The sequence below is a fragment of the Danio rerio genome, chromosome 5 (genome assembly GCF_052040795.2).
Source record: "Danio rerio strain M-AB ecotype USA chromosome 5, GRCz13ab, whole genome shotgun sequence".
Lineage (NCBI taxonomy): Eukaryota > Metazoa > Chordata > Actinopteri > Cypriniformes > Danionidae > Danio > Danio rerio.
In genome coordinates, this window is record NC_141025.1 from 55,759,738 (window position 1) to 55,773,382 (window position 13,645).

A 13,645-nucleotide genomic window follows, 5' to 3' on the forward strand; every position below is an offset into this window, starting at 1 on the left:
TAACAGTTCCAGAAAACAGGTTAGACAAAAACAAAAGCTAAAAAGTAATATAAACAAATAACAGTGAGAATGTGGTAAAAACTAAAAACGTGGTAAAAATCAGGTGAGGGCTTTTCTTTTTTGTGGATTGGTATTAAAAACTGTCGATTGGGTTAAGAGAAGTGGGTGGGCGGGTCAATCTGTGCTTTTGAAAACACTAGGTTTAGGTAAGAAAAAGGATCAGCGACAGAGATCTCTGGTAGAGATATGTGAGAACAGCAGTCTTGAATGGCACTCAGAAGAGTGAAAAAGTATACCCAGCGGCCTCTGGTGGATTTGCAAAAACAAAAACTGCAAAAAAACATAGCTCCTGGGACGCATTTTGTGCTCTTCAGAAATGTATATAGCGGTACGTTTTTAGAATGAGGCTGGGTTGATTTTTAGTCAGTGGTCACACCGACTTCATGTAACACAATATGCAGGCACTCAGATCAGGATGCTGAGTCTGAGAAGGAAACTACAGGTGAGGAAGGTCGCATTGACCCAGAATAAAGCTGAGCAGCAGGGAAGCGCCGCAACAGAGAGACAATCCATCTCACAGGCCAACACAGCTCCACAGGACAAACACGGCTGGATCTGACACACATTGTGCACATGAATACACGGACAGAGATAAAGAGAAAGGTGTAAGAAAAGAAATGTGTTACAGAGGGGGATGTGAGAAAGATAAAAAAAAAATCTGTGTACCGAATAGTCACGGCAAAGGATTCAGTCCTGAAATATTAAGTGCAAACTGTGGTGTGCTGTTATTGAATTCATGGATGTCAAATGAAAGTTTGTAGGAAAGATAAAGGTCACACAGTCAAATAAAATATATAGAGGGGTGACCTGAGAAAATGTCCTTAGCTTCTGACAGGAAAGATAGGAATTTTAGAGTGAGAAGCCCTTTAGAAAAGACATACTGGGCAGCAAGGGACAAAACCTTCCTGAGTGACAGCTGAAACTGTACAACCAAGACAGGTGAAACAGAGAGAGTGACAGAAGAGATGAGGACAGATAGAAAGAGACAGACAGCACTGGCAGACCTCCAGCGTGAGAGCGACTATGAATTTTCAGACGTGTGGGTGACTTATAAAAGTGTCATGTTGTTGACAGTGCACAAAAAAATGTGTATGTCACAGCACATATATTTACCCATGCAAGATGTTTCATTAAATGCTTGACATCTGCTAAATGAATTTATGCTAAAATACATTGACTTTAAATAACACATTGATCTGAAGCGTCTAATCTATACAGCCCAGGCTCATTCTGAAATTGTACCCTTATGTACATTTTAAGAGAGTGACGAATATGTCCCAGGAGCTACATTTTTTGCAGTTTTTGATTTCACGAATCCACCAGAGGCCGATGAGTACACTTTTTGAGATCTCAAATTTCACTCGCGAGAACCATTCGTGCATGCTGTTCTCACATAAATCCACCAGAGGCCGCTATCACAGTTTCTGTGTGGAGTTTGCATGTTCTCCCCGTGTTCATGTGGGTTTCCTTCGGGTGCTCCAGTTTCCCCCTTAAGTCCAAAGACATGTGGAACAGGTGAATTGGGTGTGCTAAAATTCACCATAGTGATTGAGTGTTTGTGTTTCCCAGTGATGGGTTGTGGATGGAAGGGCATCTGCTGCATAAAACATGTGCTGGATAAGTTGGCGGTTCATTCCACTGTGGTGACCCCAGGTTAAAAAAGGGACTAAGCTAAAAAGAAAATGAATGAATGAATAATTTAACTAACTATATGAACCCTCACTCCCACCTAAACACTAGCTACGTTTTCATCCACCTGTTTAATGCGCATTCTGAATATGCGCATTAAAAAAAACGGTTGATAGAAACACCAAGATGTGCATAGATTTTGAAAATTCACATGAAAATAACTGAGTACGATAAACTTTTTCTTTGATAAGAAAAGATGCATATAAACTAATTTTACCGAACAAATTCCAGTATGTGCATTAAACAAGGTCATGTGATTTTGTTATCATGTGATGATAAAAATGTGTGTGAATAAACAAACCAGCAGGCTGAGCACATTGTAAAACATCTGGGGCCTGTTTCAGTAAATAGGATCAACCAACTCAGTGTTTAAACTTGAACTCTGATTTGACTTACTGAAAGATTAAAAACTCGAGTTTTCGGTTTCAGAATAGCCGATCTAAGTTGGGTCAATCAACTTTGGGTAGACCAACTCAGAGTTAAGCGCGCACACTGCAACTATAAAAAGGCATTATCAATGGAGCGCAGATACTGTATTACAAGTGACTATGGTAACATCTTAAAACAGAGATCACTATTTCTTTCTCCAGCTGAACTTGATGTGCTCATGCAAAGTCACAGCAAATATGACCATATATTTTAAAAAGCAACACCATTACATCAGTGAAACAGAAACAGTTAGTGTGGGAAAACAGCTCAAGTTAATGCATTATTTTACATTTAAAGTATTTAAACATTTAAGTATGATAAAATAAATAATGTTATGTGTGACATTTGTTAAACTTGTTACACACGTTTCCACTTTTATACACATTGATCAGTTTTAATAGATTTAAAAGTGCACTTGTGTCTGCTTTTTTTATTGATCAAGTGATAGAGGTTGATAGGATTTGCTAACATTTAGAATGTAAGCAAAACTAAACAACAGTTTTTATATTAATCCCAATAATAGTAACAGTACATTTCCCTGTTGAAAGTCAGTTAATTTAAGCTAATTATTTATTTAAAAAGGACAAGATATTCTTATATGTGACTTTGTTCTTTGTGTGACTGAAATGTAGGCAATAGCTATGTTTCCATCCAAAAATATTTATTAAATGTATGTGCAAAACTAGAATAACGAGTAAAAGATGTGCAAATAAAGCAGCGTTTCCATCCAACAAGTCAAAGAGAACAAAATTGTCACTTCCTGATTAAACGGGTGCCAAATATCAACAGTAAAAACAGAATTTACTGCGGTAGAAGAAGCTGCGTCAATCTTTTCTTTACTTAATAAAAGTACTTGCGCCTCAGAAGACAATGCTGACTTACAATGAACGCGTGGGGGCATTTGAAGCCATGAGACGCAGAGAACAATCACTCTTAACATGCTCCAGATGCTCTGGAGGTCATTAATAATACAATAACATTAATACGGAAACAGTTAAGGGATTTTAGAATGAATGAACAAAACAACATTTAAAGGGCCATGACACCCCCCACTTTCGGTTAAAGTCTACTTCAGAATTTTTTCAAAAGATGCATGATTAATGGGCGTGGAGCTCCACGAGCATCAGGCAGGAGGGGGCGTGGCCAGCAGGGGAGAAGGGGAGCGAATAACTGTTGTTGATAGTTAGCTCACAAACTGAGACACAAACCGTGAGGAGACACATGAGTTTATAGTTCACAAAGTTAAAATGCAAAGAAATAAACAGTAATTTAATGCCCTGCTACATTTGTTATTCGTAATTTCATATACACATAACCACAATTTATATCATTATAAAGACAAGTGTGTTTATTTAAACACAATAAATGTGGATTCTCACTCGATCCCCGTGTCTAAATTATAGATCTTGAATGCAGACTCAGTGCAGCAGGTCTCCTGACCTGTCTTTTTTAACCATTAGCCCTGCTGGTAATATAGAGGATTTAGGCAAACAGCAGCACGGCGATGTGTCTGAATGTGAACGAACTCCTGATAAATGTCAACGTCCACCATTCTTCAATTCTCGCACTGCTCTCCCAACAAAAATATTTGAAAAAACATGCAACAAACCCCGTGGATCATAGAAACAAACACATACGAGCCTTCATGAACGGCTACGTGACGTTGGTCTGTGTCTCACAGCTTGCTTGAAACTGGCAGGTCTGCCTTCGGAAAGCAAGTGCTCTCATGAATAATTAAGCAGCCGGCTCTTCTTATAGGATAAGAAAACTCCGCTATGAATAATAATGAGAAACCGATGCGTCATCATTGCACTTGCAGTACTGCGCTACGTCGCCGATTTTGATCCCGCCAAAAAAATCATTTTAAACCCAGAAGCTGAAATTAGCTGACAAAAGCTCAAAATTATCCAGTTTTCCCCACAATTAAAGCTGACAGGTGCTAACATTGTCTTAACTGATGCTCAACACACACAAATCTGTTAATATAAAAAAAAAAGTTCTCCAGGGTGTCCTGAACCTTTAAGATGTGTTACAGTGTGCTCAGCCTGCTGGGTTGTCCATTCACATACATTTTCGTCATCATATGATCTCTTATAACAAACTTTTTATTTTAATGCACATACTGTAATTTTTTTCAGTAAAATTGTTTCCATCGTAGTTTAGGCGCATCTTTTCTATCGAATAGAAGTTACTTCTACTCATTTATGTGCGTGTTTTTATGCACTTTTAAAAGTTACGTGCATTATGACGTTTCTATCAATTGTTTTTATGCGCATCTCCAAAATGAGCATTAAAATAGGTGGGTGGAAACTTAAGGCTAAGGCGAGAAATACCGCTTCGTCTTTAAAAAAGGGGAGGACACTGACAAAAACTTAAAAGTTTAGAGAATAAAACCTGCTCCTGACCAGGTTAGGTTCACAGAGTAAGTTACCACAGTAACTAGTTAAAGTCACCTCTCGTTCAGAAACAGGCTTGACTTACCCTGCTTTCTCGAGTTTAACAAACCTGCCATTTTGAAACAGAGAACCCAGAGTCTCTCTCATTTCAGGGTTAAAATAACTTAACCTCCTTTGTGAAACAGGCCCCTGAAATGTTGTTTTGGTATTTCTAAAAAGGATCCACCGTTTCAGTATTGGTGTTATTATATTATTAATGACAATCAAGAGCGTCTGTGCTTCCCGTCTCTAGTCTTCAAAAACCCTCACACGTTCATTGCGTGTCTGCGTTTGTCTTCTAAGGCACAAGTAATGTAATAAATGAAGAAAAGATTAATGCCGCTTCTCCTATCACAGCAAATTTAGTTTTTTACCTTTGATATTTGGCACCAGTTAATCAGGAAGTGACGATTTTGTTCTCTTTGACTACCTGGATGGAAACGCTGCTGTTTTCACATATGTTTTATGCGATAATCCAGTTTTGCTTATAAATTTAATTAGCATCTTTGGATGAAAACATAGCTATTGTAATGTAAAACGCACATTGTATTGATCACATTTTAAAATGATAACAGTTTGAAACAGTTTGCACTTTCTTACACACACACAATTTCGCCTCTGATGCATCCACTAGTATTATGTGAATTACTATGTTTGTTCTAAGTGTTAGAAGCAAAGAAAGAAAGTCATAACCATACAGGACAACATAAGAGTAAGTAGATGATTACAGAAGTTTCCTTTTTAGGTAAAGTAACCCTTTGAAGAGACCTCATTTGTGATTTTTCTTTCATATGTGATACTCTATAGTTGAGTGTAATCTAGACCATGCCATCGACCAACCTTTCCACCCCCACAGCAATCAACAGACTCACAGCAATCACAGCAAGCTCGCAGCTGATTGGCTACTGCACGCTGATCTATGAGAGAAACGCCACTACAACCTTTTTCGCTGCACAGCTTTACCGCACAAAACAAACACGGGATACTTTTACAAAGATTTCAGATTAAACATCAATAAATGTTATGATCGCTCAAGTGTGATATTGCTTTTGTACTGTATTTCCAAAAACAAGTTAATATCAAATAGCTGACCTTTTAGAGACAATTTTCTCTGGTTGTTTGCTTATTTTTGCTGTGACAGTGAAATAGTTCAGTTACAAACTTTTGATTTGCTGAATTGGAACGCAGACATGTGATACAAAAAGTGAATGTTTTACTGCTCTGGAAGTCTTGGCAGATTACTGAACTACAACCGATTTCTGCATTATATGTCCATCAGAGCAGGTACAATAGACAAACTATTAAAATGCCAAATAAAATGAGTCTTTTCTATCTAAATACATACAGGCAGATTATCAGAAGAAAGGACGGAGGGAAGGAAAGAGAGACTGTGTGGAAGGTGAGACAGGGTCAATCCACCTGGAGAGTAGCTGTATATCAGACACATGAATTAATAATCCCAATGCCAAATCTAGTTATCAGACTCCTTCTCTATGAGACAGAGATGGATTTAGCAAATTAATTAATTCATCCTGAGAATAGCACTCACATTAGCGTTCTCTCTCTCTCTCTCTTTCTCTCTCTCTCTCTCTCTCTCTCTCTCTCTCTCTCTCTCTCTCTCTCTTCCACTATTCTGAACAGAAGGAAATCTTTTGAAATCTCTGTCCATTTGTATGTGTCTAAGTGTGTATGTGTAAGTGTGGCATAATCAATACTGATTCATAAACAGTGGGAAAGTGACAGACTAGATTTGCAGCTCCTCGGAGACTCTGTTACTGGTGATTAAACCAGACTGTTTTAAAGCATCAGCATTTTTATATTTTATAAGTCTGTGGTTTTGAACAACAGTGGACCGCAGATTCATTCAACCAAGGCTCATAGTGATTACGTACCCCTATATACATTTCTGGAGATTGCCAAACACCTCCCAGAAGCTACGTTTTCTTTAAAGTTTTTGTTTTTGCGAATCCACCAGAGGCGGCTGTGTATGCTTTTCAGATCCAAATTTCTCTCACGAGTGCCATTGGTGCCTGCTGTTCTAAAGTAGATCCACCAGAGGCCGCTGTCGACTAACTGACTTACTGACTGACTGACTGACAGATTGACCGATCCTTCCACCCTCCCCTTTCTCTAAATCCAATCAATAGTGTTTTAAAAAGCACTGATTGGCAGTGATGGAAGTAATTACTCACTTTCCTAAACCCAATCGCAGTGTTTTTAAAAGCAACACAGAAAAAGAAATGTCCTCGCCAGATTTTTACCACATTCTCAACTAGGGTTGGGTGATGTCAACCAATTTAATGTCTAATGTGAAACATTGTGATGGAGAATGGCATCGACATCATAGGCTTTGGGGGGCGGAGGTGGAGTCTGTGTTTGACAGAGTGCGAGCGATGTGTCTAAAGAGCCAGGAGGGACTTATTTGAGAAGGGACTTATTGCACGATTTCTTTGACCAGGAGGGAGACACACAATTTCCAGGAGATTGTCACTCGTTTGTGGGCGTCCGGGAGTCTCTATGCATTTGTGGGAGACTCCCTGAACTTCTGGGAGACTTGGGATGTCTGAATATCACGTTTAACATCTATAGTGAGACACGATTCAGCGGTACATCATTGATAAACTATCTGACGTGTACTGCTCATTGGAGCTCAGACAAGCGCAAGACAGTGTGTGTGGCTGTGTATGCGTGTGGTCGCGTGATTTCCATTTTCAGCGGAAGGAGGGCTGTTCAGAAATGCTAAAGGTAAAGGTAAAGGTAAAACACGGTGTGTATGTGGATCATTTTCGTTCTAAAATGGCATTTTAACAGTAAGACGTATTAGTGTAAACCGGGTCTAAGTATGTATTTTTCGTGAGCGGGTTTGCGACGGGGGCGAGGCGGAGGATCGGTGATGCTAGCTCAGCATCGTATTGTTTATGAACTATCGACGATGGATGATGGCATTGTCTATCAGCCCAACCCTATTCTCAACCTGTTATTTAATCGCAAGTCCGTTGATGTACATGTCGAGCTAACAAACAAACTGGTAACAGCGGAAAAGCGTCCTTTTGGAGGTAAGCAGTTAGCTTTTAAGCAAGAAAAGGAACGGCGTCATACCACCCCATAGCGTTTGTTTTAAATACGAAATGCAGCCATATGTAGCTCTGGCTACCTAATTCACGATCTCCAGCTATGTATATGGTACTAAATTTTCAGAATGAGTCAAAAAGGTATTTAACAGAAAAAATCAATGTTAAATACAAATGATGCAATGCAGAAAATCCTAAATAGTTAGGAAAGTAAATATTACTTTGCAAAGGCCATGACGTTCATAATACTTTGAGCAATAAGAGCTATTAGCAAATAGAAAAAACAGGCCAAAATCAAGTTTACAGCTTATGAAAGCTACTTTAGTTGGTAAAAAAAGTTTGAAAGTTCACTTTAGTTGGTAAACACCTTTAAACTACTATTGGTCTATGATGATTATGTAATGCGAAGAGGTTTTCTGCAGCTCCGCCTGCTTTGATGTGGAAATCTTCTCAGTTGATGCATATTCATTTTTATGCTCAAGCTGCTCTCAGCATTGAAATGTTCTCTCAAAGTATAATCTCTGCAAAGGCATTTTATAGTCTTTAAGAACAAAAAAGAACTTCACTGTGAGTATTCAATTCTTGGTCCTAACAGGATTTTAATGTGGGCGGAGTTAATGAACCCTGTGCAAGGCACCTAACCCCTAATTGCTCCCTGGGCGCTGGAAGCAATAGCTCCAGGTGTATGTTTGTGCTTTCACTCTTCACTCAAAAATGAGTAGGCACTTGGATTAAACATGGATTAAAAGCAGAAAACCAATTTCGAGTATGGGTAGAGCCATACTTCACAAAGGCTCACTTCACTTCAATTTGTAAAGGCCACCATTGTTTGTGTGTTTTGAGGGTTTTGACTGTGTAAACAATTGTAAATTACACAAAGTTTTCCACAGGCACACACAATTCATATGAAATCATATAATATAATATCATATGATATATAATATCGTATCATATCATATCTTATATCATATTTAATATCGTATCATCATATAATATCATATATATTGTATCTTATCATATCATATATAATATCGTATCATATCACATATCATATCATATCATATGGTATCGTATCATATCATATCATATAATATCGTATTGTGTCGTATCATATCATTTTATATCATATCATATCATATCATATCATATCATATCATAGGCTTGCTTTTTGTTTAATCTCCAAAAAAAAAATGTTTTACAAAACTTTGGACTGCCTAGATCATTATTTATCAAAACAAACAAAAAAGAAAGAAAAACTTTTCCCTTAGAATAGCTATGCCTGTGTCATTTAGAAGTTGAGTGTTGACAAATATACTAAAATACCTGTAATTCATAAATTAAAACTCCAATCTTGAAGTTGGAATGCCCCCCATACACCATTTGATTGCAAATAAGTGGCAAAAACGTAATGGGATCTGCCTATATTTGGTGTTTTAAATTTTTAAAAGGTGAATAATGCTGTTTTTTATTCTAATTTACTATAAAATAATAACTAAAACAATAGTTCTCTTTATTAATTAAAGCCGTTACAAATTGTTTAATAGGATATTACCACTTTGTAAACTTTCAGGATGCACACCTTGTATGTCTTGAAAATATGAAATTGATTTTAATTTTTTTTAAATTCTGACTTCATTTTAGCTATTCAAAGATTATTTCTCACAATACCGATCAAGAAAAACAACTCATTATTCTCTCTCTCTCTCTCTCTCTCTTTCTTTCCCCTTGGCTCAGAACAAATATACAGTATCACACTTGAGGCTTTTTTCCCTGTAGACAAACTCACACTTTATTCACTTAATTTGAGTTATAAAATCCTAATTAGGAGATATAAACTTGCATTTGTGAGGAAAAAACACATCAGGATTGTTCAACAAAACAATGTTCATAGTAATGGGTTGAAATAATGTGTTTAATACTGCTTTAAGGCTATAGGGATAAAATACACCCCCTATGCAGTATATGTGATTAGACCTATAGATTAGCTATGAGTATAGCATGTTAAAATACGTATACGTATAGTATATACATTAAAACGTATAGTAGCCATAGCCATTTTAATGCACAGTAACATTTCTGTTTAACACTGGGTCTAAGGTGGTCTTTAAAATGATTTTTAAATTGTGTAGTTTAATAATTTTTTATGAAATAAAACCCATATACTGTAAATGTATAGTACCCTGCCCTTTTGTAAATGTATAATTTATTGTAACATTGTTATTTAAGCAAGATTTCAGAACACAGAAAAGTGTATCATACCTCGAAAAAAATGTATACGTACAATATATATATATATATATATATATATATATATATATATATATATATATATATATATATATATATATATATATATATATATATATATATATATATTTATATATAGAAATACAAAGCTTTGGACAGAGTGCACAAACATTTTTAAACATTCGACTTTCTATAAAATGTATAGTATGTTTTTTAATTGTGAATGCTCTACCAATCACAGAAAAACATTGTTTCTCTTCTGCATGATCCTGATTTGCTTGCTAAACCAATAACTTGTTTCAAATTCAAAATATCCACAGCATGCTTATATGAAATATGACTCCTACTGCACTACAGCAGTGGATCACTTTTTCATAATCTTACATTTTTGCATATTTTCACTTACAATTTCTTCAGTTGATTTGCTTACAGTTTCAGGTTAAAATGATTAATAATAACCCATCTGAAAGAAACAAATTAAAAGCCACATCGGCTTCATCCCAACACCTAGACATCCATCATCAAACACAAAATCTAAATCCTGCAGTCTGGGGTGTTTCCTCCACATGTGTAGCATGAGAAGCAAAATTCCTTTTGAAATGTAATAGACCCTTCTCACATTTCTGAGTTTCTCGGTAAAGGAAGTAATCAGAGTTTGGTAAACTTAGAGTGCAGTCAATGGGAGAGTACAACAAATATTTTTTTTTACAATCCTATTTGCTGAAATAACAAAAGAAAAACACCACAACGGTGTTATCAAGACTTTCAGAAAAAGGAAAAATAGTGTGAGACTGATGCCGGCAGCCAGAGAAGAGAATAACGTCAAATTTACTTTCAGCCCCATAGACGCTGCATTAGAAACACCTCACATAAGCGATAACTTGTTTTTGATAGATTTTTGTGTTTTTGATATAGTACATACTGTACATAAATGCATTTACATGTTTTTTGTTTTGTTTTGTTTTTTAAATCAAAATATTAAAAACTTTCAAGGATTTAAGATTATGATGCCCGTCAAACGTCTTTTGAAAAGGGTCCATATACAAAATGGAAATGCTATATTTCAAATGGCAATGTATTGCTGCATCTAAATGTGCATTTTCCAAAATGTGGTGCAAAATGAAAATGAAAATATAAAATTTACATTTTCCATTTCCAACCAGTTTTAAAATCTAAATTACAAACTAATTTGATAATGATTTAAAGTTGCAAAATTAGACTGAAAATGCAATATCCAAATTGAATTCATGTGTGCAACACAGCATTCAACAGGCCAATTAACATTTAAAACCATTCAGAAACTGAATACCGTATATGCAATCTAAGGTTTTTGTAGCACAATTTGCAAATCGCCTCGTCCATATTTACCAGAAATACTGCCAAACTGCAGAAGTGTTTAAAAAAAAAAAAAAAAAAAAAAAAACAGGTCACTTGCACGCGAATCGCCATCTTCCCTCACCTCTCTCTGTCTCCTCCACTTTTACTATAACTTTGGCTCAGAATGCATTTTGAATTAGGCTTGGGCGGGATCCAAATTTTGATTCCCTATATTACCTCGGTATGCGGTATTATCGTGCATTACAAAACAAGTATGCCTAATTGTGCCTAAACTCAGGGATCCCCAAACTTGTTCTTGGAGGTCAGGTGTCCTGCAGATTTTAGCTCCAACCCTAATCAAACACACCTGAACAAGCTAATTAAGGTCTTACTAGGTATACTTGAAACACCCAGGCAGGTGTGTTGAGGCATGTTGGAGCTGAACCCTCCAGGGCACCGGACCTCCAGGAAAGAGATTGGTGACCACTGGCCTAAAACATTCAGAAACTGAATACCATATACGCGACCTTAGGTTCGAGAAATTTACGTCTCTCACGGTCACCCTTTTTGTTGCACATTTTGTAAATTGCCTTGTCCGTATTTATTGCTTCTCCTATCTCGTTCAGTCGAAACCCGAAATACTGCCAAACTGCAAAAGTTGTTTTCTTTTTCGAGACCTGGTCACATAGTGTGCAACTCTTGGGACCACATTTTAGGCATTAAACAAATTATATTTAACATTTAATCATTGTCCCATATATAAATGCATTGTTTTTTATGGTGGTATAACGGTACTAAACTGATACCATTGCTATTTTTTGACCATACTACCGTATTGCCGCCCAAGCCTGTTTTGAATAAAACATTGAATTTTGCTACAAACAACCCACGGTGCAATGCTGAAAATGCAATCCTACTTTTCCTATTGCTAAATGCAATTAAGGCAAATTAATTTAATTAACTTACATTTTGACTTTTCTACCATTTCTGCTTTACACACATTAATTCAATGTGAATATTACATTTTCAATGTAATTTTGCAAGTTATAAAGCATTAAAATTAGTATTAGTAATTTGTTTTTTCCTTTTGCAGCCTAACTTTGCACGTGCCATGGAGAATGCAAATTTAAATAAAGAAATGCATTGCTACTTTACATATTGCATTGCCATTTTGCATATTACACATTTCAAAATGCATTTTGCAACTCCTATTATGCTTCCATAGGTGCAAATGCTTCTCACTGGGCTTTACACAGGATGCCACCTCCTTATTCTGCTGCTGTTCTCCAGTAATCAGCTGTCTGAGTGGCTAAAAAAAACAACAACAGCTGTCTTTATGAAAAACCCACACACAAACAGTAGGAAACCCCTTTTAGTTTATTCCTTCTCCACACCTCATCCTTCTTTTCTCACTCCTTTTGTGTCACCCATCCGTAACAACCCTCTCAAGTTCCCAACACACGCTCATGGAAACCAAACACCTACCCAAGAATAAACACAGTCCCTAGTGCAAACAAACCACAGAAGCATTTCCACAACTGCTTACATTTCTCAAATGCAAAAGACTTTTCCGATTCCCTAATGCGGCTGAACGCACCGACGTTAACACAAGATTAAAGTCCCCATTCATGCCACACATGTCACACATAGCACTCCATCTCAAATACATTCATCACAGGCGCCGCTGAAAGAAATGGGATGTAAGAGAGCATACATACAGACAAGCTTTGTCCCACGGAGGAAAGCGAGAGTGCTAACATCCAGCCACGGTGATGAAGTGTCCACACGCTGCTCAGTCTGCCTCTGGTTTGCTGCCCCTGGATGAGCGAAAGCCCGCCTCGCACACGCACATATGCATACAGTGCACGTAGCAAGCAGCTGTCAGAAGAGACAGGGAGGTTTTTCTGCTGTACTTTCCAAGCATCTCACAGAAACACCACGAGCCTGCTGATTCTGAGAGAAAACTATATGCACTAGACTGTACTGTAAATTCACAGTTAAAGTGCTGTTATTCAGGGCTCTGGGGATGAAGTTTAATGAGCTGCTGCAGAGCATTCGAGGGTCAGAAAGCCACTCTGCTGTGTCTCAGAGGACATCTGTCACCGTTTTTACCACTCCTGTCCTCTTTTAGTCCTCATCACTCTTTCATTTGACGTCCTTGTGCTGCTTTGTAATCTCTGGAAACCCCACTTTTCACCTAATGTTTTTGTTGTGCCTCTTTGAAGCAGCCAGAATTGACAGTTCTGTCAACATTTATGAAGATATCAAGAGAACGACAGTTTATATTGACTCTATATTCTTTATATTGTATTTGAAGGGTCAAAGAAGTAAAAAAAAAACAGTTCTTTACTGGCATTGATAGTTTTAAATGTATGTAAAATATGATTTTTTATAGTT

General features: G+C 37.0%; 1 protein-coding gene across 3 annotated transcripts in view; it reads right to left on the reverse strand.

Annotated features, from left to right (window-relative positions):
* The window catches only part of mctp1a (multiple C2 domains, transmembrane 1a), a 257,558-nt gene extending 244,527 nt beyond the window's left edge, over positions 1 to 13,031 (reverse strand). For all 3 annotated transcript variants that reach the window (XM_087254125.1, XM_087254124.1, XM_087254123.1), the window contains exon 1: positions 12,967 to 13,031. In XM_087254125.1, coding sequence (XP_087110251.1) covers positions 12,967 to 13,008 — 42 coding nt within the window. In that variant the 5' untranslated portion in view covers positions 13,009 to 13,031. The remainder of the gene's footprint in view (positions 1 to 12,966) is intronic.
* Between the last annotated feature and the right edge of the window lie 614 nt (positions 13,032 to 13,645).